This window comes from Rhinolophus hipposideros, assembly GCF_964194185.1.
Source record: "Rhinolophus hipposideros genome assembly, chromosome: 5".
In the NCBI taxonomy this organism is placed as follows: domain Eukaryota; kingdom Metazoa; phylum Chordata; class Mammalia; order Chiroptera; family Rhinolophidae; genus Rhinolophus; species Rhinolophus hipposideros.
The window spans coordinates 40065992-40091769 of NC_138051.1; the positions used below are offsets into that span (position 1 = coordinate 40065992).

At 50.9% G+C, this 25778-nt stretch overlaps 1 protein-coding gene across 6 annotated transcripts; it reads left to right on the plus strand.

Moving 5' to 3' along the window:
* Positions 1-5147: 5147 nt before the first annotated feature.
* On the plus strand, positions 5148-25057 carry MAP1A (microtubule associated protein 1A). 6 transcript variants are annotated; one of them, XM_081048224.1, is made up of 9 exons: positions 5148-5420; positions 6399-6500; positions 9766-9846; positions 10903-11024; positions 14184-14266; positions 14521-14661; positions 14885-22937; positions 23087-23307; positions 23505-25057. In XM_081048224.1, the coding sequence occupies exons 7-9, from the start codon at positions 15023-15025 to the stop codon at positions 23658-23660; spliced, it is 8292 nt and encodes a 2763-aa protein (XP_080904350.1). In that variant the 5' UTR covers positions 5148-5420; positions 6399-6500; positions 9766-9846; positions 10903-11024; positions 14184-14266; positions 14521-14661; positions 14885-15022; the 3' UTR covers positions 23661-25057. The 6 variants fall into 6 exon arrangements, with proteins under 6 accessions (XP_080904350.1, XP_080904349.1, XP_080904351.1 ...); XM_081048223.1 differs by lacking the exon at positions 9766-9846; XM_081048225.1 differs by lacking the exons at positions 9766-9846; positions 10903-11024 and having other exon boundaries at positions 14885-16444; positions 17222-22937.
* Positions 25058-25778: the final 721 nt, after the last annotated feature.

Here is a 25778-nt window from a genome sequence, read left to right on the forward strand (position 1 = left end):
TATTGAATGATTAAATAAATGAATTCTATGTGTTGTGTTCTACGCATATTTGAGCTTATCCTACTTAATTCTCAAAATAACCCTATATGGTGATATTATTACAATTTTACAGATGGGGAAACTAAAGCCCAAAGAGGATAAGCAACTTGCCCAAGATCACACCTTTGGCAAGTGGGGAAGTCAGTTTCTGAGGAGCAGCTGTGCTTGAATTAGGTCAGACTCCTTAAATCCTGTGTGGAATGAGATGGAACCTTATTTCACAAATAAAGTAAGTCATAAAGGTAAAGGTAAATAAACCACTAGATGACAATTGAAGGGTACAAAACATTCAAGGAAAATGACAGCCTGAACAGAAAGCACAAAAATGACTGAAGGAAAGTAAGTGGCTCAGTTTGCCTAGATGAAAGAGTTAATGCAAGGTATTTGCAGGAGGTAATGTTCAAAAGGGAAGTTAGGGCATATTATGAAGGATCTTCAAGAAAGAAGAGAAAAAGTGTTCATGATTTAGTGATACTATAAAGGGAACAATATTTCTTCAACCTAAGAATTCCTTGAAGGAAAATAACTATTCTATGAATACCTTGAAAAAAAATTAATGCAAAATTTAATTCACAGATAGGCATGGCTTCAAACTAAGTTATACACTTAGATTTAGATTCTCTTTACCACCATCATCTTCACCACAAAAAAATCCTTAGAGATCCCTGCATTAAGAGGTAGCTTTGTTCAGAATAAAGGAAAAGGTGGAATCGGTGGCCATAGCCAAACACTAACTTCAATCTCACAGGCAAATGGAACGGACAGGGGAAAAGGTATCCATAAAAGTTTTTTTCTCTTTTGGGAATTATTTTAAAAAGAAGAATGTGGGGATGGAGGGAGGATGAAAAGGAAATTTCCTCACTGTCCTTTGCAATGCTCTGTATGTGGGGGGAGTAGAACTGGGGTGGGGGGAGAGGGTGATAAACCCAGTGCCTTTGTTCTTATTACTTAATGTGAACAAATAATAATTAAGAAAATTATCCAACAAATATTTATTGTAGGCCTCCTCTGTGTACCAGGCAGAGTAATAAATGCAGACTTCTCTCCTCTTTCAACATTTTTGGAGATTATTTTACTCAGTGCCTTTTTAGAGGTTATTTTACTCAGTGCCTTTGCAGATAAACCAGGTGTTCCAGCTAAGAGGTGACCCTATGGCTGCTGGTATGCATTATGATCATAGCATTTTCCCCAAAGCATAGCATTCCCCATAGCATTTTCACCAAGGATAAGCCTCTGACACAGCAATCCTGTAATCCAACACTCCTCTCTCTATGTAAAGAACGCTTAATAGGCAGAACTGAGTACAGGGTGGGAATTTGAGCTACATGCAGCCCCTTTTGGATATTTTGATTGATAAGACTATGCAATCCAGCAAAGCAGGCTGGAATTATGCCAAACAGCTCAGATCCCCAGAAAAACTAATGATATTCATCAGTCTAGAAGTAAGGGAGGAGCCAGTATCTTTTCTTTATGAGTTATCAAAGCTGACTTAAGTCCTATGGAGACCCTAAGCATCGAAAGGATTATGGTGCCCTCCTCTTCCACACACACAGAATTCAAGATGAGTATAATTAATTTCAATAAATTTCTGATTTTGTCATGAGGACTTCAATAATTTAATTAAATGCCAAATATGAAATTATTTCCAGAAAAAAATTTAGAGATGCCCCTCATACTTTGCTATATGTCATTACATGAGCTTCAGGTGCACAATAGCAATTCCATCTTTGTATATATACACAACAACGTAATCACCACAGTCAGTCTGGTTACCATCCATCACTATACAATTGACTTTCTTCATTTATTTCTCTTCCCCTCAACCTCCTTCCCTTCTGATAACCACCAAAATACTCTCTGTATCTATGAGTTTTGTTTTCTTTTTTTACATTCCACATGTAAGTGAAATTATACAGTACTTCACTTTCTCTGTCTGACTTATTTCACTTAGCATAATATCCTTAAGGTCTATCCATGTTATCGTAAATCATGGCAAAATTCCCATCTTTTTAATAGCTGAGTAGTATTCCATTCGTGTGTGTGTGTGTGTGTGTGTATGTGTGTGTGTGTGTGTGACATCTTTTTTTATCCATTCATTTATTGATAGACACGTAGGTTGTTTCCATATCTTGGCTATTGTAAAGAATGCTGCAATGAACATAGGGACACACATTATCTTTTCGAATTAGTGTTTTCATTTTCTTCAGATTAAAAACCCAGAAGTACAATAACTGAATCATACAGTAGTTCTATTTTTAATTTTTTGAGGAACCTCCATACTGTTTTCCATAGTGACTGCACCAATTTACATTCCCACCAACAGTGTACCAGTGTTCTCTTTTCTCCATATCCACTTGTTATTTCCCCCTCTTACTTTACTAGGCATGTGCATAATTTACCTACTGGGTAATTTATCCCTGTATATTATGAACTGATGAAGGCCTGGGGGCTGCAAATCACCTAACTAGTTTAAACTTAGCCAATGTTATAATTACCTTTCACACCATTTGAGATTTATACTCCCTTCTGCCTGGTGCTCACTCCAGTGCAAACCCAAGTAAAGAGGCTATAATAGTGCTTTCCTTTTGCACCTCCTCTAACCTCATCTTTTAATGGTGGTTCCTTAGAAATCCCTTCCACTGCTCAAGTCTTTCATCACAAATAGTTTGAAAAGCATTGGTTATAACCACTATATCTGCCAATGTTGCATGACAAGAATATGGAAGAAACTATAAAATGGGAGAGTTCCCAAAAGATCATATCTCATCAGTCCAAGGGGTCAACAGTCAAGTGAAACACCACAGTGGGCTCCATACCCACTAAACACTACTGCGTATGCCTCAGTCATGCATATCACATGTCCCCAATAATCCCCTTAGATAAATCCTTGAATGACATCCTTTTGCTAGTAGGCTCCTGCCATAGCACACTAATCCTATACACAAAATAGGTTTTATATACTATGCAATTCATATGCAAAGTATATAGTCTTTCTATGCCTGTACACACGTGCATCAGTGTTTTCTGGCTTCAGTGTAAGATTCTGGAGCATAGATGCTAACACTCCAGTTTTCTCTATAGAGCACTTTGTGTAGTGCTGTGTGCCCTTTGACACTTGAAAATATTTTCCGATAATATGATGACAATACTGGGATCATCACCCAATGGCTAGAAAGAGTAGAGTAATTAAGATATACCTATAGCCAATTTTTCTATTATGTTGTCTGCCTTTGGCAAAAAAAGAGCCTGCTGAATACTCATCCAGAATATATATGCAATTTTAGTACTGTCATAGTTTGCATTTGCAACTTTAATTATTAAAACCCAATTCAAGCAGGGCCTGAGATCATAGGCCTGACTTTCTGCCCCTACCATCTGATCAGTGTGTGGTCCCTTCCCTATAGATTCAGATCTATTGTCTAACCTCTTTGTCAGATTTGATGAAAGCAGAGCCGGTGGTTAACTGCTGCTGACCCTTATACTGAGGCCCTGTGCTAGTGAAAGGCCTCATCTCCACAGTTGTTATGGAAACTGTTCCCTTTCTCTCCCAACAACCTATTCTGGCTTTCTGCCTCCACACGGCACTCTTTTCTGATTGCAGAAGAGGAGGTCTACACCTCTCCATGCTTTTTGCCATATTCGAAACTGCAAATGGTGGGGTGGAGTACGTGTAGTAGAATACCGTCTCATGTATCATATAGGGTGAGGCATCCCCGCCGTCTGATATTCTGTCAGTGCTCTGATTTTTCCCTCTCTGCTACAAAAAAGGATTTTCAAGGCTATGTCCAGTTTTTCTGAGCTATAACTGACATATTATATTAGTTTCGGGTAATCAAATCCAAATTGATTACAGAATGTTCTGGCTATTTTGCTACAACACGTGCTCCATGATAGGGACCAGGATTGCCATGAGGTGCTTCACATGCACTGTCCAATCCTCCTCAGGGTCTCCAGAGAGGGAGTAGATCAAAATTTGGCTCCCAGGCAGCTTTGCTGAATCTAGTACTGTGCTGCCTTTTACCCTGTACCGTCCCCAAAGTGTAAGGCAAATGGGACCAAGAAAGTGGTGCTGGACCCCTAGGGTGAAAGCTGTCTGTGTGACACATACATGTACAGAATGATTTGATGGTTAAAAGAACTGGGGTGCAGAGTAGGTGGTGGGCACACGTTGAGGAATGGGCAAACACAGGCTAACAGCACACACCATTTTTACAAGGATGTTCCAAGTAAGTCATAAAACGTGGCAGCCTCTTTAGTCCCCTTTCCATCCCCTGGTTCTTTGATTTGGAAGGATCAACCTTTTCTTTGGTTCACACGTTTCCCCTTCGGTTTTGAGAATTCCCCGGGGGAAGTAATACCACAGTCTCCCAAGGTTACTCAACTCACTGTCACATTACCTGTAGTTGGGAAGGTCTTTCCTGGGTTTTACTCATATCCCCCTTGCTGCAATCTGAGCTCATTGCACTCTTGAGTCCTGCACTCAGCAGAGATGGAGACTAGCCAACCACTATCTTCGGAATAACAACTCACCGGGGACTCAGGGCCGGAAGGTCATTCTGTCCCTCCAATACTGCGCAGCCTTCCAGAGCACTCCCAGGCCTGGGGCAATGAGGACAGGGAAACCGAGGATGGAATCTAAGACCCTGGCAGGCAGTGACCAAAAACAAACAAACAAACAAAAAGCTCCAGACAACGATAATACAGACACACCGACACAGATGGAGACACGATTCAAAACGGAGACAGAGGGACAAGATGGCTCCCTCGGTTCGGACGAGGCTGCAGAATTGCCAGACAGTACTTATAGGGGAAACATCCTAACTAGGAGCTTCTTCCGTCTCCGAGGCAATCGACTCATTCCTCCACCCAGTCCCTCAGAATCCTCACCCCTGCCCAAGTCGGAGTGGGAGCTCCCTCTGGAGAACGAGAGGGGGTGAAGGGGGCGGCCATCACCACCTCCGCCCCCGAGCCAAGCGAGACTGCAGCGTCGAGGAGTCCCCGCCCCAGCCCCGCCCCTGCGGCGCCAGAGCTCCGCCTCCTGACAGGCAGCAGCCAATGAACGGCTCCTGCCTCCGGCCCTTAAGAACCCGGCGCACTCTCCCTGCAGCGGACGCGGCCAGCCTAGCACTCCAACGGAGTTTCCATGGAGACCGAGGCTGGGCCCGGGCAGCCTCGCGGCGTTACCATGGAGACAAGTCCCGGGCTGGGCCTCCGAGGCCCTGGCTCACCGCTGTCTCACAACCCGGCGGATCCGCTGTGCGAGACCGGAGCCGCGGTGGCGGCGGCACGCTGGGACCTGCGGAAACACTCTTTGCTCATCGTGATCGGTGATATCGGTACAGAGAGTCAGCTGAGGGCCGTGCGGGCCCACCTTGAACAAGGTGAGCCGCTGTCCTGGCTGTGCTCGGGACATCCTCCATCCCGGGCTTCTCCGCCATCCGCATTTACCTCCCAGAGCTTACGTCTGCATTCTCCATCCCTAGTGTGCACTTGCTGGGATCTACGCGCCCTGTTAATCTGAGTCATCAGTTCATCACCTGCATCTTCCATGTCACGCGTCCATATGATCCCGAGCTCCCAACATCTCGCTTCCCATCCTTTTCGCACACCCCATGGCGCTCCGCAATCTCCCTGAAGCGGGGGGAGCTCTGTGCAGCCCCTAGAGCCCCGTGGTCACACCCTCTGTCCCACAGTGTCTCGGGCCAGATGTCCAAAAAGTCCTCATCTTCCCCTGAAGAGTCCATGTCCCTACCTTAGTTTCTTCTTTAGGATCCCTTAACAGGCACAGGGTGTTTTCTGAACGCTGCGGACAAATCCCAAAGCTCTCAGTGTTGGCGGCCAACCTGAGAGAGTGACCTTTGTGGCCAGAAGCTCCTCAGTCCTCACGTCCCTCCCCAATTGCCTGCCAGTGGCGCAGTGCTGCGGAGCCACCTGCGGGTGGGAAGCAAGCCGCGGAGGGGTGAAGGCAAGGAGGGGGGCATAGGAGAGTCTAGGATCCTACTTAGCTGTATGGACCTTGGAAGGCAACCCCCAGTATCTGGGAATAGGCCCTTGGGTGTCACTTCTATTACGATTGGATGACTCTGCAAGAAAACTCCTACATATAAACTCACTAATAACCAAGTTTAGCCTAAACTCTGCCCTTCTTCTTCTGGCTCGGGCAAAGCCCAAGAAAGGCACAGGATGGGAGATGGACATAGGTACTAACAACATCTATTAAAGAGATCAGTGAAGCTGATCATGACAGCTGTCCTTATCCCCTCCCTCTCCTTACCCTTCTTGTGAGCTTGGATGTGTTCCCTGAAGTCCAGTCCTTCTGACCTTATTTAGGGCCCTCTTTGTTTCTTTTTCTCTCACAGGGATTCTCTCCTGGAACATTGACTTATCATCCTTTGACTTGAACCAACAATTGAGACTCTTCATTACGCGGCACCTAGCTCACTTCTCCTCAGAGGTCAAAGGTTAGGACTAGTGTCATTTGTCTCAATTATTTGGGTGAGGGTTGGTCACAGAAGAGATTAGGCTGGGGAGAAGGGAGGGACTCTTCGGGAAAGTTGTAAAGCTCCATAGCTATCCCCACATACTCAATGCACTGTGAAGACAGATGGTATGATGGTAGAGAGAGCCCGGAGAATGTAATTTCTAACTGAGAAGAGGGTGGTCTATGGACAGCTGTTGACAAATACTAAGGAAACAAGGTACTTGTCTTGAGTGATCGATGAATCATTCCCATGCAAAAATCCACTCTTTCTTTGTGTTCCCCTTTCTGTGTTCCCCAGCTTCCTTGCTTCCCTTTACAAAGATCCTTGAATCCCCCACTCACCTTTCCAGATCCTTGCTTAGAATTTTTCCTCAGACTGCACAGCCTACTCTCCAGGTTTCAGGGTTTCTGGTCCTTCCTTTGGACCAGCCAACAGATCACCAGAGCAGAGCAGAAATCTGGTGCCAAAAGCTGATGAGCACTGTCAAATCCAGGGTGGAAACAGGGACTCCTGGCTTTACTGCTACAAGAGCTAGTCACACTCTGAGATTTGACTCTGAGATCAAAGTTCACAGGATTCAGTTTCCCATTGTGCTGGATGGGAGAAATGGGTCAGGGATTTGAGTAAATAATATTTTAGGAGCTATCATTCCATGACAAGTATCTGTGGGGAGACTGAAGAAAGCCTCACATCCCATTGTAGAAGTGCTGGGCATTCTGGTCATGTTGTTGGTAAATGTTAACACACCAATCCATGTGTCAGTGCCTTTATGGAATATGAAATCCATCCAACTGAACAGTTACTGCAGCACATGACTGAATTCATATCTTATTCCATTATTTGGTATAGTAGTCACCTCCCCTTCTTTTCCCGCTCCTCCTGCTAACTGCCACATCTTCAGTCATTTCCCTGATCACTGACTCCTTTAGAGATGCTCCCAAAGAGAGAAGACAAGTTGAATATGACTAATGCTTCATTATCCTAGGAATACATGCAGCATTTAAAAAATGTGAGGCTGGCATCTTCTTGATGTGACTGGCTTCTTGTGAAGCTAGCCACTCACTGTTTTGAGACTGGCTTCTGTTAAAAATTACTCATGTCATGGCTTCCTTCATTATCACTGATGATTGAAAATCCATAGTTTTACCACTTATTACTCCTAGGAGCTTTGGTACAAGGTTGGATAAGGGGATGACGGCAGACGAAATTAATGACTGCATTGAAATTGGGGGAGTAGCTGATGATGTTAATTCACACTGAATTCTCTAACCTTGTCCTTTTGGCCACAGAGATTTAAGATTCCGCTGCTTTCTGGAATGACGTATGAATGAACAGACTTAAACCAAAATACTTAACCATTCTTCAAATTAAGATCTAGGGATGCTTGGCAAGACCCTTACAGGGAGATACATAGTTACTCTCAGGGACCTCTCAGAAACAAGCACTGAGATGCAATAAACTCCTGCTAGAGCTTTTCAAAGAGTTATGCCATGGTGTCCTCAAGGGGCTTAGGGCAAGATACCCAAGATCAGGGCTTACTTTAGCCTACTGAATTTTTTTTTTTTTGGTTCGGACATTTTTATAGTGGCCAGACTATCTCCCTGGAGAATAGTGGAGAATTTCCTGGAAAAACCCACAAGGCTCAAGACAGCCACTGCCCCACCCTTGCTGGCTCGTCTTTCAGCTGTCCTCACAAACAACAGTCAGTCCTGAGCAGCTGCAGACACTGCCCCTCCTTTCAGCCTCCATTTAATGGGGAGGCAAAGGGAACCAGACTGCTGGGATGGGCTCAAGGGGATGTGCTAGTACCTTATGACTTAATCCTTTCTGCCTACCCACAGGCGGGGCCACCATCCTTCTCACCTCTCCTCCAGCCCTGGGCTGAAATGCTGAGAAAAGGGACAAAAAATGTATCCTACAGTGACAGGGAGAGTGCAATCATTCCTAGCCACCTCCCCCTCCACACCCTCAGAGGGCAAAGGAGGGACCCTCTAATGGAGAGTCAGTGGTCCAGCTCCTTCTAGAGGTCAAATCTGGTAATGTCTTTTCCAGGTGAATTTTGCACCAGTTAGTCTCCAATGGTGACTTGGAGCTTTCCTTTCTAACTCTTGCAAAAGTCTGGAGCTTCCAAGCATTATAAAGCAAACTAGAAACAATTAAGACAGTGGAAAACTGAGCTTAAATGACAATCCGATACTTCTACTACTGCGCACCTATAGGAAAGGAAGAGGGCTTCATAATGTATAATTCACGATGGATATTTAGGACTCTAAGACACACCTGCTGAAGGACCAGTTTGGAGGCCTTCTGTCTGGCTCTCCATTCCCCCTGAAGTGCTCAGGAAGTGCTAGTTCTGTTACTTGCAAGCATGAAAGCCATTCTGAATTAATAGAGCAGCTCATTGACCCTTACAACTGGGTTTTACATTGCTGTCTAAAATGTGATAGCAGGGACATAAACAGTACTTGAAGTCCTTTCCTGCAGGTACCTCCAGTTTTGGGTTTACCTGGGAGCTAAGAGTTAGTCCGGTGTGAGATTCTGATTTAGGATTTCCCTGATCTCCTAGATGACCTCTTATAAATCTTCCACAAAAGGGACACAGAATTCTAGTACATTTGTATGTGGCAGGTTTAGGATTCTAGGTATGAAGCACTTTTTCATATTTTATGCCATTCACTTATAGCATTATTCGAGGATGGTACTAATATTATACTCATTTTATAGCTCAGAAAGCAAGCTTTCAGAAAGGTTAAGTTGCTTGTTTATTATCATGATTAGCAAAATGGTAGAGTTAGGTCTCAAATCCAGGACTTCGGATCTCATTTTGTCTGAGCTCAGACCTCTCTCTTTGACATCTCACCATTTTATTGCTGCAGAGCCTAGGACCACAGGGGGTGTAGGGTTGGTTGTGGTGGGAGGCTGTTCAGAAGGTGAGGGCTGAAGGATAACTCCACTGTGAGGTGGAACCATGCCCAGGGTGTGACCCTTGGGTGTAGCAGCTGAGAATAAGGGTCGGTTCTGCATAGGGCTGGGAAATGTTATTTTGTTCTCAAGCCAAATGTCTACTCAAGTTTCCCTCTTAGCACACTCCAGAGAGCCCTAGAAAGCAGAGAGAAGATGGAAGGTTTGAGGTGGGAGGAAATAAGAAGTATGAAGTTGCAGAAGGGAGGTGTTTCCGTTTTGTGATGCTCGGAACTCAGTTTGTGTTGTGAATCTCTGCAGATGGCTTCCTCTATCCCAATAGGGCTGTTACCATGTTGCTGCTTTGCATCCCGGGATCTGAGCAAGGATTCCTCCCCCTCTGTGCTGCCTCTCTCCAGTACTGGTGACTCAGCTCCTCCTCTCTTCTGGAGGCAGTTAAGGGGGGACGGGGGACGCTGAGAGCAGAGACTATTTTGGCTTCTCTGACCTTCAAAAGCTGCACTTGGCAGTCTGGGGCAAGGGTGGGGTTGGTGTTGGGGTATGAGTGGGTGGATGGCAATGTTAGGAAGGCATTAGGAGCTGGCCGGGACTGGGGAAGGTTGAGGGAAGAACTATGTGGGAGCCTGAGCATCACCCGGTCGGAATCAGGTGCTAGAGCTCTCCAGATCCTCCCTTTGAGTCCTAGAGCACGTCACTAAGTCTGAGACAGAAGTAGAGAGGAAGGGAAACAGCGCCGATATTAGAAGGATTAAGATAGTATAAGACAGAGATATCAAAGAGACATAGAAAAGTGCGGAAACAAGAAGCGAACAGGGACCCAACATTCTACAGAGTCATAAGATTTTTTTAAATCCAAAGAGTACTTTTTATTACATTTAATAATTGGCCTATAGTAAGAAAATCATGCTTAGTCCTGGGGCCCTGGGGATCCTCCTTGGTCCCTGTTAACTCTTTCACTGAAACGCAGAAGGCACCCTGCCTCTTCATATACAGTGACCCAAGAATTCTAAGTGTCAGGGCCTGTGTGGTTACTGAGCTACGCAGCATCGGCACAGAATTTCGTGCTCCCAGGGTCCCTGTGCCCCACCCCGGATTGTCTAGGACCATGTGTCCATGCCAGAATTTCAAACTGCCCTCCAGTCTAATATGAGACTTATTTCTGCCCTCCTCTGGTTTCTGCAGCTGTGGCTCAGAATTCAGCGCAACTCCCCTCCCCAGCCTTCCTCTCAAGCAGTCCCCTCACTCCCACTCCATGCTTTCAGGCTCCCAGCCCCTTTGTCTCCTGCTCCTCCAAAGACTGAAGGTCATTCTCTGGGTCTGAGAGGAGAGGCAGCAGATGGTTCCTGAGAGAAGGGGGAGGGCCCAGGCAGCCCATACTTCTCGTATCTGTCAAAATTTGCCTTAGCACGGGGCTTTGGTCTTTTGGCTGATGCTAACAGAGTATTTCTTGACTAAGCAGGGTTGGGGGAGAAGGGCCCTAAGGGCCATTGGAGACCACCCTGCTGGCTCTTTGAGCTGCTAGACAACTCCTCAGCCCCAGCAGAAGCACCAGAGCACTGACATTGTGAAGGCAAAGAAACAGTTAAGTCTCCAGTGCCTCGTCATGGACCAGCCCCTCTTCCCCGCCCTGGCACCGCCCTCCCCATCAAGCGCCCCCCCCCCCCCACTCCCACCCCAAGTGCCGCAGACTCTTCCCTGAAGCTGCCGGCTGTGGCCGGAGCTGCAGCCTCCATGAGGGGCTCCCTCTCACACCCAGGGTAAGAACCGAACGGAACTGAAGGGCTTGGCATGGGCGGTGGGGGCTGCCTGTTTGGGAGGTGGGATGAGGGTAATGGGCAGGGAGTTGATACCTAATCTGGTGTGTCTGGAACCGGCCCAGCGGGGTGGGCAGGGAGAGGGAACAGAGAGAGAAAATGAATATTACTAGCTATGGGACCAGCCTGGACCTAGAGGAAGGCGGAGGCCAATGGGGCCGAGACACTGACAGTCCATCTCTCTGGCTGGCGTGGGGGAGGGGGCTGGAAGACATCAGCCCAGGGGCAACAGCAAGAGGGTGGTTTCAATGGCTCAGCCTGACAGCCTGGGGCGCTGGAAGATTTTGGGGGCTGGGTCTTTGGGCATGGGCAGAAGAATCTGAGGGAAAGGCGGATGTTATGGGAATGCACCTAATGGGAGAGTCTCTGGGTGTCAGCTGCTAGATTGCTCAGCTGCTCCTATGCCGGGGGTGAGTGGAATGGCGAGTTTTTGCCAAGTAAGGGAAGATGGGGGACACTGTCGAAAATAAGGGAGGAAGGGATCATTAAGACGTGGCACACGCCTCTTCACAGACCAACCTATTTGCAGTGGGCTCCTGGCACCCCTTTCCCTGCGACTAGCTTGAGATTAGGACTCTAAACCCCTCATCTCTTTCTGGCTCCCTCTGGAGACTGAGAGGCCACTCTGGAGATTAAGAGCACGCTCCCTCCCGCGCAGCTGCCCTGCGTTCCCAGTCCTGCCAACCCCACATATTCCTAGTCATGGAACCTTCCCAGCCCCACCCCCACCTCATCTCTGCTTCTCTTCCCAAGATGGGGGCTCTTGAACAGAGGAGCCAGTTTCTTCTTCCTCTCTGTGTCCCCCACCACCACCCCCCATGCAGAGGCAGCCAAGAAAATGACTTGTCATGCTGGGGTGGGGGTGGAGCTGGAGCCTGAGCTCAGCGCGCACACTCACACACTGCGGCAAACTGCAGCTGCCCGAGTGCCCCCCCCTGCCTCACTGCAGAGACACCTGCCCTCCTGCCGGCTCAGCTTCAGCACCAGCAGCCTATCCCCACCCCTACCCCATCAGTGGCCAAGGGAAATGCCCCTGCCCCACAAGAAGTTCTCTCCAGGAAAAAAGGAAAAACAAGTCCACTCCCTTCAGTGGGCTTGTTGGGGAAGCAGAAGAGAGAAACAGCCTTTTCTGCCGGTCCTGAAAAGGAGGGGCGCAGGATACAAACAATGTAGTTGCCAGTCAGAACTGGAGCTCACTTGGGTGAGGGAGAGGGTCTTGGGCCAAGAGAGGAGCTGGGATCAGAGAAGTCTGGTGGTTATAAGCAGGGCACTGTGAGGAATGATAGATTGGGGGGCGGGGGTGGAAGGTAGGGAGCATCTCAGCCTGTACCACAAATATTTCTCTTTCTGACCCTACTAACTCAAAATGTGAGACTTTGTGCAGATGTGGTGGGGCAGGGATGGGGGTAGGAATTGCCCTTCTAAATCAAGCTACGGTACTACAAGCTAGCCCAGGGCTGACCATTCCCTGAACCTTGATATCCCTTACCTGCCCAAGACCTGCCCCTGCTGTCCTCTGAACTGACCTCTAAGCTTCTCTCAATTTCCGAGTGAATAGAAGAGAACCCTTGAGCTCCCCTTGGGCCCCACCCGTAGTGTGTGGGGTTTGGTCTTCTGACACCAGCCATAGTTCACTTCCCCTGCAGCTGCAACTGCAGCCCCTTGCTTCCAGATCCGTCCGATCCTGGCACCAAGGCTCTTCCACTTAACAAAGGCTCTTGCCCCAGGCTCCTCTTGTCAGAGCCCCAGAAAGAGGAGAGAGCTGGGTCCCAGTTGAGAGTCTAGCTGAGATATTGTGAGGCCTCCCACCAATATTCTCCAGACAGCCCACTCCCCGGCCATCTGTTCACCTCTGTTTGTAAGGTAACTCCACTGTGTGCTGCAATTGGTAAGGGCAGAAGCAGGGGATGGCGGCATCCTTCTTCATTATCTTCTGTCTAACCTGCCACTTTCTTTGCTGAGTTACCTGGTGTTTCATGTAAGCCTGGAGAAAGGAAGTAAATAGGGGATCTGAGGGTGTCTTATCTTTTGCTGTGGCTTGGAGAACAGTCTCTCCTGCCTTATATGTTTCTTGTTTGTGAACCCCTATCTCCTTTCCCCATGGCAGAATGCCTGTAGGAGAGAGGGCCAAGGATGAGAGGAGAAAGTGTTCACGAGGGATAGGTTGTAGGGTAGTGAACCAGGCCTCTGGGGATTTGAAGGTGAGGTGGTAGATGGAGCTGTGAAACTTTTGGTGGTGAGAACAATATGATTGGATGCCTGTTTCTGAGTGCAGGATTGGCCTCTGAGGAATCAGAGAATAGAACAAGAAGTTATCATCCTATTTCTACTCTTTGGATTGTAAAACCCCAAGGGTTTAGACAATGCAGACTTCTCTGAGTCTTTTGGAATAGGGATTCTGGCCTTGATGGGGTTTGGAAAGGAGGATGAGGAGTTTGTAAACAAAAAGTGACCATCTCCATATTTCCAGGTACTCTGCTGGCACAAAAGCTCAAGGTAGAGGCAGGCTGGAGAGAAGAGAGATGAATGAGGATGTCCCAGGAGCCCTCCCTCCAGCTGAGCCTCCCCCCACCCCCATCCCCAGGCAGCACCAGGAGCTTAGTGCTTGAGAGGGACAAAAGCTTCTTGTCAACAGGGCAGTCTGAGGCTGGATTCCAGGCAGAGGGTGTGGCAGATGAAGGGAAGGAGAAGACAGGCTATGTGGGAGAGGGGAGGGGGAAACCCTGAAACGAAGGACTAGAGGAGCTAGCTACTCCCGAGACCTTACTCAGCAGTGTTCAAAGTGGCAGGAGCTAAGGATAATCAGGCTTCTCTTTCTCTTAAGACCCATTTTCTAACAGTGCTTTCCTCTCCTTCCGCACACAATGCCTCTCTATTTAGTCTATACCCACTCTCTTCAATACAAATTCCTGCATCTTTCTCTCAGGCCAGAGGACCCTCTGCCACCAGAGTGAGATCCTAGAGACCATCATCCTGGTAAACCCCAGTGCCGACAGCATCAGCTCTGAGGTAAGGCCAGGGCCGGTGCCTTGCCACGAGGGCCTGCTGAAAGAGCTGGCAAGGGCCAAGAATTCCTGGACTTGGCTTTGAACCATCCTCTCTCTGCCATCTAAGCTACCTTACAATCCCCAGCCCCATTCTGGAGGTGTTGTGGTGCTACTAGTGGGGAACATGTCCTTGCAGTACTGAGGGGTAACCAGGAACATTCAGTATCCTTCCCTGGGTTTCTGACATCTGTGACCACTCCCCTCCTTCCATTCTAGGTTCACCATCTCCTTAGCAGCCCATCAGCTCACAAACTACTGATCTTGAGTGGGCAAACTTTAGAGCCAGGGGGAGACCTCATCCTACAGAGTGGCACCTATTCATATCAAAACTTTGTTCAGGTCCTTCACAACCCAGAGGTAAGTTCTATGTCTGCCTGTCTGGGAGGAACAGAGTATGGGATAGGACTAGAGCTGTGGGGAGGGAGCCAAGGAAGGGAAAATCTCATATTGCTTGACCATTGGGGGTCCTGGCAGAAAGGAAGGAGATCACCTTGGAGAGAGGAAGATTAGCAGACTGAAGCTGAGTCCGGTTAAGACAACCCCAGTGACCTGATCAGCCTTCTATCTCCCATTCCTCTAGATTGCCCAATTGCTCAGCAATAGAGACCCTGGGATCCAAGCCTTCCTTACTGTGTCCTGCTTAGGGGAGGGTGATTGGAGCCATCTGGGACTATCCAGTTCCCAAGAGACTCTGCACCTCCGGCTGAACCCTGAGCCCATGCTGCCCACCATGGATGGTGTGGCTGAGTTCTCCGAGTACGTCTCTGAGACCGTGGATGTGCCATCCCCCTTTGACCTGCTAGAGCCCCCTACTTCCGGGGGCTTCCTCAAGCTCTCCAAGCCTTGCTGCTACATCTTCCCTGGCGGCCGTGGGGACTCTGCCCTCTTTGCCGTTAATGGTTTCAACATCCTGGTGGATGGTGGCTCCGATCGCAAGTCCTGCTTCTGGAAGCTGGTGCGACACCTGGACCGTATTGACTCGGTGCTGCTCACACACATCGGGGCAGACAACCTGCCTGGCATCAACGGCCTCCTGCAGCGCAAAGTAGCAGAACTGGAGGAGGAGCAGTCCCAGGGATCTAACAGCTACAGTGACTGGGTAAAGAACCTCATCTCCCCTGAGCTCGGAGTGGTCTTCTTCAACGTGCCCGATAAGCTGCGGCTGCCCGATGCCTCCCGGAAGGCCAAACGCAGCATTGAGGAGGCCTGCCTCACTCTGCAGCACCTAAACCGCCTGGGCATCCAGGCCGAGCCTCTGTACCGTGTGGTGAGCAACACCATTGAGCCACTGACCCTCTTCCACAAGATGGGGGTGGGCCGGCTGGACATGTACGTCCTCAACCCTGTCAAGGACAGCAAGGAGATGCAGTTCCTCATGCAGAAGTGGGCAGGCAATAGTAAAGCTAAGACAGGCATTGTTCTGGCAAATGGAAAGGAAGCGGAGATCTCGGTGCCCTACCTGACCTCTATCACTGCTCTTGTGGTCTGGCTGCCAGCCAACCCCACTGAGAAGATTGTGCGTGTGCTTTTTCCAGGAAATGCTCCCCAGAACAAGATCTTGGAGGGCCTGGAAAAGCTTCGCCACCTGGACTTCCTGCGCTACCCTGTGGCCACGCAGAAGGATATGACCACTGGGGCTGTGCCTGCCAACCTCAAACCCAACAAAATCAAACAGCGGGCTGATAGCAAGGAGAGCCTCAAGGCCACTACTAAGACATCTGTGAGCAAGCTGGCCAAACGGGAGGAAGTGGCTGAAGAAGGAGCCAAGGAGGCCCGCTCAGAACTGGCCAAGGAGTTAGCCAAGACAGAGAAGAAGGTAAAGGAATCATCTGAGAAGGTTCCAGAGAAGCCTGCCAAGCCTGAGAGGGTGAGGACAGAGTCGAGTGACGCATTGAAGGCAGAGAAGCGAAAGCTGATCAAAGACAAGGTGGGGAAGAAGCACCTGAAGGAAAAGATTTCAAAGCTGGAAGAGAAAAAAGACAAAGAGAAAAAAGAGATCAAGAAGGAGAGGAAGGAGCTCAAGAAAGATGAAGGAAGAAAGGAGGAGAAGAAGGATTCCAAGAAGGAGGAGAAGAGGAAAGATACCAAACCTGAGGTCAAGAAGATTTCCAAGCCAGACCTGAAGCCCTTTACCCCTGAGGTACGTAAGACCCTCTACAAAGCCAAGGCCCCTGGCAGAGTCAAGGTAGAAAAGAGCCGGGCTGCCCGTGGGGAGAAGGAGCTGTCCTCTGAGCCCCGGACACCCCCAGCTCAGAAGGGGGCTGTACCACTCCCAACAGTCAGTGGGCACAGGGAGCTGGTCCTGTCTTCACCAGAGGACCTCACACAGGACTTTGAGGAGATGAAACGTGAGGAGAGGAGGTTGCTGGCTGATCAAAAGAACATAGGACTAGGAGAGAAACCACTCCTTCCACACACTGCAGAGGAGGGACTCCCAAGCACAGCTGCCCAGGGGATACCACCCTTTGTCCCAGGGCTGGAACAAGAGAAGTCTATGGTGAAGGAGAAAGAGGTTGTCCCAGACATCCCTGAGGAACAAGGCAGCAAGGATAGAGGCCCAGACTCTGGGGCTGAAACAGAGGAAGAGAAAGATACCTGGGAGGAAAAGAAGCAGAAGGAAGCAGAGAGGCTCCCAGATAGGACAGAAGCCAGAGAGGAAAGTGAACCTGAGGTAAAGGAGGATGTGATAGAGAAGGCTGAGTTAGAAGAAATGGAGGAGGTGCACCCTTCAGATGAGGAAGAGGAAGAGACAAAGGCTGAGGGTTTTTACCAAAAACATATGCGAGAAGCCTTGAAGGTAACCCCAAGAGGCAGGGAAGTGGGACTCCAGGGTAAGGCACCTGAGAAGGAGACCTCATCCTTCCTAAGCAGCCTGGCCACACCTGCAGGAGCCACTGAGCACGTCTCTTACATCCAGGATGAGACCATCCCCGGCTACTCAGAGACCGAGCAGACCATCTCAGATGAGGAGATCCACGATGAACCGGAGGAGCGCCCAGCTCCACCTCGATTTCCTCCAAGTACATATGACCTTCCTGGACCTGAAGGTCCTGGCCCTTTTGAGGCGAGCCAGCCTGCAGACAGTGTGGTTCCTGTCACCTCCAGCAAAGGCTATGGAGCACCAGAGACTGAACTCACGTACCCTCCCAATATGGTGGCCGCCCCTTTGGCTGAAGAGGAGCACGTGTCCTCGGCTACCTCAATCACTGAGTGCGACAAGCTTTCTTCTTTCGCCACATCTGTGGCTGAGGACCAGTCTGTGGCTTCACTCACAGCTCCCCAGACAGAGGAGACCGGCAAGAGCTCCCTGCTGCTTGACACAGTCACAAGCATCCCATCATCCCGCACTGAAGCCACTCAAGGCTTGGACTATGTGCCATCGGCTGGTACCATCTCACCCACCTCCTCATTGGAAGAAGACAAGGGCTTCAAATCACCACCTTATGAGGATTTCTCTGTGACTGGGGAGTCAGAGAAAAGAGGAGAGATCGTAGGGAGGGGTTTGCCTGGAGAGAGAGCTGTGGAAGAGGAAGAGAAGACAGCAAATGTAGAGATGTCTAAGAAACTTCACAGTCAATATGGAACCCCGATGTTTGGTGCTCCTGGTCATACCCTATATCCAGGGGAACCAGCCTTTGGAGAATTGGAGGAGCGCTGCCTCAGCCCGGATGACAGCACAGTGAAGATGGCCTCTCCTCCACCATCGGGCCCACCCAGTGCCACCCACACACCCTTTCATCAGTCCCCAGTGGAAGAAAAGTCTGAGCCCCAAGACTTTCAGGAAACAGGCTCCTGGGGAGACACTAGGCGTACACCAGGTGTGGGCAAGGAAGATGGTGCAGAGGAGACAGTCAAGCCAGGGCCTGAAGGAGACACACTAGAAGAGGGGGGAAAGGTACCTTCTCCCAGGAGCCCCCAGGCCCAGGAAGCAGCCATCAGCATTGTCGGAGGACATACAGGCTATACCATCCAATTGTTGCCAGAACAGGACAAAGCAATAGTTTTTGAGACCGTGGAGGCACAAGAGCCCACAGGCCCAATTCTGGGAACAGAAGCCTCTCCCAGAGATTTGGGGACATCACTCCAAGAACCTGGCGGACCTCAGAAAGACGAGGTGCTCCAATTTCCTGACCGAAGCCTCTCCCCTGATGATGCAGAGTCTCTCTCTGTCCTCAGCGTGGTCTCCCCAGACATTGCCAACCAGGAAGCCATCCTCAGGTCCCCCTGTGGCCTGACACAGCAGCATCTACACAAAGACCTTTGGCCACAGGTATCTCCAGAAGACACCCGGTCACTTTCTCTCTCAGAAGAGAGTCCCAGCAAGGAGACCTCTCTGGATATCTCTTCTAAGCAGCTGTCTCCAGAAAGCCTTGGTGTCCTCCAGTTTGGGGAATTAAGCCTTGGAAACGAAGAAAGGGGGCCTGTGATGCAGGCTGAGGATACCTGTAAGCACCTAGCCCCCATGTCTATTCCAGAACCCCATGCAGCCACAGTGTCTCCTCCCACTGATGGGAACACTGGATACTCTCCACAGGCAGACATCACAGGTGAGAGCGCTGATGGAAAATTACCTGCCAGCTCCTTCTCTCACTCTGCATTGTTGGGAGACAGGAAGCACTCACCTGGAGTGATCACAAGTCCAGGTGAACACATTCTGACACCTGATGACTCCCTCACCAACAGTCCTGAGTCTTTGTCAAGCCCTGCCATGGAGGACATTGCCAGGAAATGGGAAGGTAAAGTTCCAGATTTAAAAGACAAAGCCCCAGAGCAAAAGGATAAGGGACCTGAGCCAAAGGATGAAGTCCTACAGCAGAAGGACAAAACTCTGGAGCAGATAGATATTGTCATACAGCAGAAGGGTACAGCCATCGATCAGAAAAGTGAGGCTCGGGAAGAAAAGCACAAGGCTGTGGAACAGCAGGATAGGACTTTAGAACAAAAAGTCAGAGGCTTAGAAGAAAGGGACACAGCTCTGGGAAAGAAGGACGAGGCCATGGAACCCAAAGACAAAGAGTTAGAACAAAAAGACAAGGCCCTGAAACAGGAGGACAAGGTTCCAAAAGAGAAAAATGAGACCTTAGAACAAAAAGTCAGAGACTTTGAACATAAAGACAAGACTCCAGAGGACAAGGTCCCTGAACTGAAGGGCAAGGCCTTAGAACAGACAGATAAAGCCCCTCAACAGAAAGACAAGGCCTTAGAAAAGGAGGATCAGGCCTTAGAACAAAAGTACTGGGCCTTAGGACAGAGGTATAAAGCCCTGGAACAAAACATTAAGGCTCTTGAATGGCAAAATAAAGCTCTGGAAGAGAAGGACAAAATTCAGAAGGAGAGCCCAGGGCAAGAGGAGAAAACGATGAAACCAACGGAGAAGATCCTAGAGGAAAAATCTCCAGAGAAAGTCAAGGCTGTGGAACCGAAGGAAGAAGCTGTGCTGGAAAAGACCAAAGCTCTGGGGCTGGAAGAGAGCCCAGTACAGGACAAGACCCGGGAGCAGGAGGAGAAATACTGGAAGAAGCAGGATGTGGTCCAGGAGTGGCAAGAAACGTCTCCAACCAGAGGGGAGCCAGTTGGAAAACAGAAAGAGTCTGCCCGGCCCTGGGAGGACACATCTCCTGAGCAAGAGGACAGGTACTGGAGGGGCAGAGAGGATGTGGCCTTGGATCAGAACACATACTGGAGTGATCTGAACTGTGAGCGGAAGGTCTGGTTCCCTCGTGAGCTGGATGGCCCGGGGACCCGGCCACGGTACGCGGAAGAACGGGAGAGCACTTTCCTCGATGAAGGTCCAGAAGATGAGCAAGAAATGCCCCATTTGGAGCACATGCCCCAGAGCCCCTGGGCCTCAGACTTCAAGGGTTTCCAGGAGCCCTCATCGCAGAAGGGGCTTGAAGTGGAGCGCTGGCTTGCTGAATCACCAGTTGGGCTGCCACTAGAGGAAGAAGACAAGCTGACTCGCTCCCCTTTTGAGATCATCTCTCCTCCAGCCTCCCCACCTGAAATGGTTGGTCAGAGGGTTCCTCTGGCCCCAGGACAAGAGAGCCCTATCCCAGAGCCTAAGCCCAAGCCACCCATGAAGAACGAACCTATGAAACCCTCATGGCTGGCTGAAATCCCACCATGGGTGCCCAAGGACAGACCCCTGCCCCCTGCACCCCTCTCCCCAGCTCCAGCTCCCCCAACTCCTTCCCCTGAGCCACACACTCCTGCACCCTTCTCCTGGGGCACAGCCGAGTATGACAGTGTGGTGGCTGCAGTGCAGGAGGGGGCAGCTGAGTTAGAAGGTGGGCCATACTCGCCCCTTGGGAAGGATTACCGCAAGGCTGAAGGGAAAATGGAAGAAGGTCAGGCTGGGGCTCCTGACAGCAGCTCCCGCAGCTCAAAGGTCCCAGAGGCCAGTGACAGCCATGCCACCAAGGAGCCCGAGCAGACTGAGCCAGAGCAGAGAGAGCCCACGCCCTATCCTGATGAGAGAAGCTTTCAGTACGCGGACATCTATGAGCAGATGATGCTTACTGGTCTGGGCCCTGCGTGCCCCACTAGGGAGCCTCCTCTTGGAGCAGCTGGGGATTGGCCCCCACACATCTCAACCAAGGAGGAGGCTGCCGGCCGAAACACATCTGCAGAGAAGGAGCTTTCATCTCCTATCTCACCCAAGAGCCTTCAATTCAACACCCCATCCTTCAGCTATGCAGCCCTGGTGGGACCCACTGTACCCCCCAGGCAGGAGCCAGAGCCAGAGCCCAGTGTGGAGCCCAGCCTCACCCCCCCTGAGGTACCCCCCCGTGCTCCTATCCCCCCGAGCAAAGGCCCAAGCCCCCCTCTTAATGGTAACATCCTGAGCTGTAGCCCAGATAGAAGAAATCGATCCCCCAAGGAACCAGGCCGGAGTCACTGGGATGACAGCACTAGTGACTCAGAGCTAGAGAAGGGTGCTCGGGACCAGCCAGAGAAGGAGGCCCAGTCTCCAAGTCCCCCTCACCCCATCCCTGCAGGGGCCCCCAAACTGTGGCCTGAAAGTGAGGCACATAGCAGCCCTTCCTCGGACTCTCACCTGGGTCCTGCCCGACCCAGCCTGGACTTCCCTGCTTCGGCCTTTGGTTTCTCCTCCTTGCAGCCAGCTCCTCCCCAGCTGCCCTCTCCAGCTGAACCCCGCTCGGCACCATGTGGCTCCCTTGCCTTCTCTGGAGACCGAGCTCTGGCTCTGGCTCCAGGCCCCCCCACCAGAGCCCGGCATGACGAGTACCTAGAAGTGACTAAGGCCCCCAGCCTGGACTCCTCACTGCCCCAGCTCCCATCACCCAGCTCTCCTGGGGCCCCTCTTCTCTCCAATCTGCCACGTCCCGCCTCACCAGCCCTGTCTGAAGGCTCCTCTTCTGAGGCCACCACACCTGTGATTTCGAGTGTGGCTGAGCGCTTTCCTCCTGGCCTGGAGGCTACAGGACAGGGGTCTGTAGAGCTGGTCCCAGGAATGGAAGCAGCTGCCCACAGCCTCTGGGACCTCACTCCTCTGAGTCCAGCACCTCCAGCTTCACTGGACTTGGCCCCAGCTCCAACTCCAAGCCTGCCTGGAGACATGAAGGATGATACCCTATCCCACCACCTCGAGTGCTCCGTGGCAGCCCCCAAGAAGCCAAGCACCTTCCAGGGTCCCCTTGGGGACTGTGCCACTAATGGTCCAAGTGAAAGCAGCCCCAACCCCCCAGGCCTTGCCCCAGCCAGGGCTGAGAAAGAAGCAGCTGAGGCATATACTGCCTGGGAACGTGGGGCCTGGCACGAAGGAGCTGAGAGGAGCTCCCGGCCTGACACGCTGCTTTCCCCTGAGCAGCCACTGTGCCCTGGAGGGGAGTCTGGGGGCCCACCTACAAGGATCTCCCGTGAGATGGAGGCTGGGCCCCAGGGATGTGCCCCTGAGCCCCGGCCTCACCGTGGGGAGCTCTCACCATCCTTCCTGAACCCACCTCTGATCCGATCCACGAATGACAGTGACCACTCAACTGAGGAAGCTCGGCTGGTAGGGAAAGGGGGGCGACGCCGGGCGGGGGGCCCTGGGGCCACAGGGGGCCCCTGCCCTGTGGCAGATGAGACACCCCCAACGTCGGCCAGTGACTCAGGCTCCACACAGTCAGATTCTGACGTTCCGCCAGAAACAGAGGAGTGTCCGTCCATCACAGCTGAGGCAGCGCTTGACTCAGATGAGGATGGGGACTTCCTGCCTGTGGACAAAGCTGGAGGGGTCAGCGGCACGCACCATCCCAGGCCTGGCCATGACCCACCCCCTATCCCCCAGCCAGATCCCCGCCCATCCCCTCCCCGCCCTGATGTGTGCATGGCTGACCCTGAGGGGCTAAGCTCAGAGTCTGGAAGGGTAGAGAAGCTACGGGAAAAGGAGAAAGCACAGGGGAGAGTAGGGCGTAGGACCTCAGGCAGGGCCAAGCCAGCGTCTCCTGCCCGGCGTCTGGATCTTCGGGGAAAACGCTCACCTACCCCTGGTAAAGGTCCTGCAGACCGAGCATCCCGGGTCCCACCCCGGCCACGCAGCACTCCAAGCCAGGTCATCCCAGCAGAGGAAAAGGATGGACACAGCCCCATGTCCAAAGGCCTAGTAAATGGACTCAAGGCAGGACCGAGTAAGTAGGACGTGAAAAGTGGGAGAGTGTGAATTGGGGCTGCGTGTGGTTGGTCAAAGGTTCCAGAAGTGGGAGTGAGGGAAGGAGGGAGAAGGTTGCCCGAAGCAGTCTACTTTCCCTCTACAACGAGTCCTGGCTTGTCTCTCCAGCAGCCTTGGGTTCCAAGGGCGGCTCTGGTCCCCCCGTCTATGTGGATCTCGCCTATATCCCGAATCACTGCAGTGGCAAGACTGCTGACCTTGACTTCTTCCGACGCGTGCGTGCATCTTACTATGTGGTCAGTGGCAATGACCCTGCCAATGGCGAGCCAAGCCGGGCTGTGCTGGATGCCCTGCTGGAGGGCAAGGCCCAGTGGGGAGAGAATCTTCAGGTGAGTGGCATGGGATGCCAAGGAGGTAGTCTAGTTAAAGCTTCCCAAGAGGCACTAGTGGAACAGTCTTTATTTATAAAAGGACTGAGCCCTTTCTATGGGCAGTGGGGCTACTTTTTGGACCTGCAGGTGCCCCGTTCCCCTCCCTTCCCTTCCCTTCACATTTTCACATCTGGTATGTCTTGTCTACTTCCTAGGTGACTCTGATCCCTACTCACGACACGGAGGTGACCCGTGAGTGGTACCAGCAGACCCATGAGCAGCAGCAACAACTGAATGTCCTGGTCCTGGCTAGCAGCAGCACCGTGGTCATGCAGGATGAGTCCTTCCCTGCCTGCAAGATCGAGTTCTGAAAGAACCACGCTCCCTTCCCCAAGCGTCTGCTGCCCCAGCTCCCTTAGGGAACGGCTTCTGCTGAGTCCTTTGGGGTTGGGGGACATGGGAGCTGGGGAAGGAGGGGTAGAGGACAGGATGTCTAGTGAGGATTCGGGCTGGGCTAAATAGGAGGGGTTGTCCCTTCCCCTCATCCATACCTGCGAGAAATCTCAAAACCAAAGGTAACGGGAGGGTGGAAAATCAGGATAGGAAGTCACCTGCTGCCCGAGAACCCTGGAGTGGCACCCTCTCCTAGCATTGCCAAATGCTGGTATTGGGTGGAGAGTGAGAATGGTCTCAGAGAGCAGCCTCCTCCCTTACGGAGGGAGATCTTATCCCTAACCCTAGGGACCTCTTTATCTCAATCTATTTATTTAGCATCCTAAGGAAGAATTTCCAATAGTAACTTATGTGACCTAGGGGCAGGATACTGTCAGTGAGGTGCCCAGAGCTGCGCCCTTTTCTCCATCTCCCATCCCCTTAACCCACCAGGGTCTGGGTTCCAGCAGGGGTCTGGGGGTACACCGCTGCTATGCTGTCCCACTGCTTCCCTCTGTATCTGAATGTCTCAATTCCAAACGTGAAGCTCTTTTAACCAACAGACTGGTGAGAGAAGAAAAGAGCTTATCCTCCCTGCCCCTGCTTCATACCATTCACATCCCAGAGCTGTGCCCAGACCAGGCCTACTGGGCAGCACAAAGGGGCCAGGAGAGCCCAGCCTCAATCCCAGAATTTTCCAAGCTCCCTACCTTTTGAAGTTTTCACCCACCAATCCCAATTATCCTGATCCCTTCTCATCCCCTGCTTGGCTTCTCTGCATGTGGTCATCTACTGTGGCCTGGTGTGTAATGGGTTAAAAATAAGCCACTGCCTGACATCCTAACATTTGACATCCCAGCAATGTGTGACTCCCCCAACATTCCACAATGCCATCCTGCAGCTGAAATGGGAACTCTGGCAGCCTTTCCAGCCCCAAACTCTTGGACAGAGAATCTGGAAGGTGGAGGCCATGCCAGAGGACTTGGGGAAAATGAGAGGGAGGGAGGAAAGAGGGAGAAGATGCTGAGCTAAAGCTTAATTCCTACTGAGTGATATGAAAACAGGCTGATAATTCCATCTCAGGAGAGGACCTCACCCCAAGCAAGCCAATGAGCAGCCCTGCCAGACTACTGCTGGACTGAAATCCAGACACTCTCAGGGCTCGGCTTTTCTGCCAAATGACTGTGTGGAAACCAAAATGAGCCCGCCTGTCTTCTTCCTAGCTCCACCCTCCCCGTGCTGCTGTGCTCTGCTCTTTCCCACTCTTCCCCGCTACAGTTCCCAGCTGCTGTAACAGAGACGCCTCCAACTCTAACAATAAATCAAGTTCATTACAGATGCCGTAGTGCTGCTGAGGCTTTTTCTGACACCACATGTTGCTTAGTTGCTGGGCCCTGGCTTCCTCTCTGCTTCTCCCAGCACAGTCATTTATCTTGATGTCTTTGATACCTGAAGCAATTCCAGGACCCAGGGAAGTCAGACAACATAGGGTGGGTGAAGGTAGAAAAAAAGGATGAGGAGCCAGCATAATTTCTGAAAATGGATGAGAATGCCTGAGTGTGGGGAATAGGGACCAAGGGTGGGAACATACATTTGGTTTGGGAGAGGGAAATGGAGTAGAGGGTCTCCTGGGAAGGGGATCTGCATACCACGGGGGCAAGAGCTGAGCACCAAATAACCAGCAGATGCCTCGGATAGGGTAACACCAAAGAGGTAAGGAACTGAGGGGTCCTAAGAGATGCAGAGCCTATTGAGGGTATAAACACATCTCACCTGTGCAGTTAGGGTTTTCATGGATGAAACCCTTTATAGTCCTGGGTATGTCAGAAGAAGCCAAGTTGTGAATGGGACTACCTAGGCAGGGGGATATGCCAGCCCTCCCAATGTTCTGGGCTCTCCCAATGTGAAGGTGTCAAGGGGGTAACGAAAGAGCGTAACCCCTTTATGTCAATATATCCTGATGCTCCAAAGCATCAGAGTAAAAAATTAAGAGGGTGACTCCAGGGATCTGGTGAGAAGACATTGTATACCCCTGGTGCTTCACAGAGACATAACCT

Excerpts from the sequence above, each read along its gene's own strand:
- MAP1A (XM_081048220.1), top strand. The coding sequence starts at position 5,183 with ATGGAGACCGAGGCTGGGCCCGGGCAGCCTCGCGGCGTTACCATGGAG. Across the intron at positions 22,938-23,086 it reads TGGACTCAAGGCAGGACCGA|CAGCCTTGGGTTCCAAGGGC; the intron begins GTAAGTAGGACG and ends TTGTCTCTCCAG. Across the intron at positions 23,308-23,504 it reads AGTGGGGAGAGAATCTTCAG|GTGACTCTGATCCCTACTCA; the intron begins GTGAGTGGCATG and ends TCTACTTCCTAG.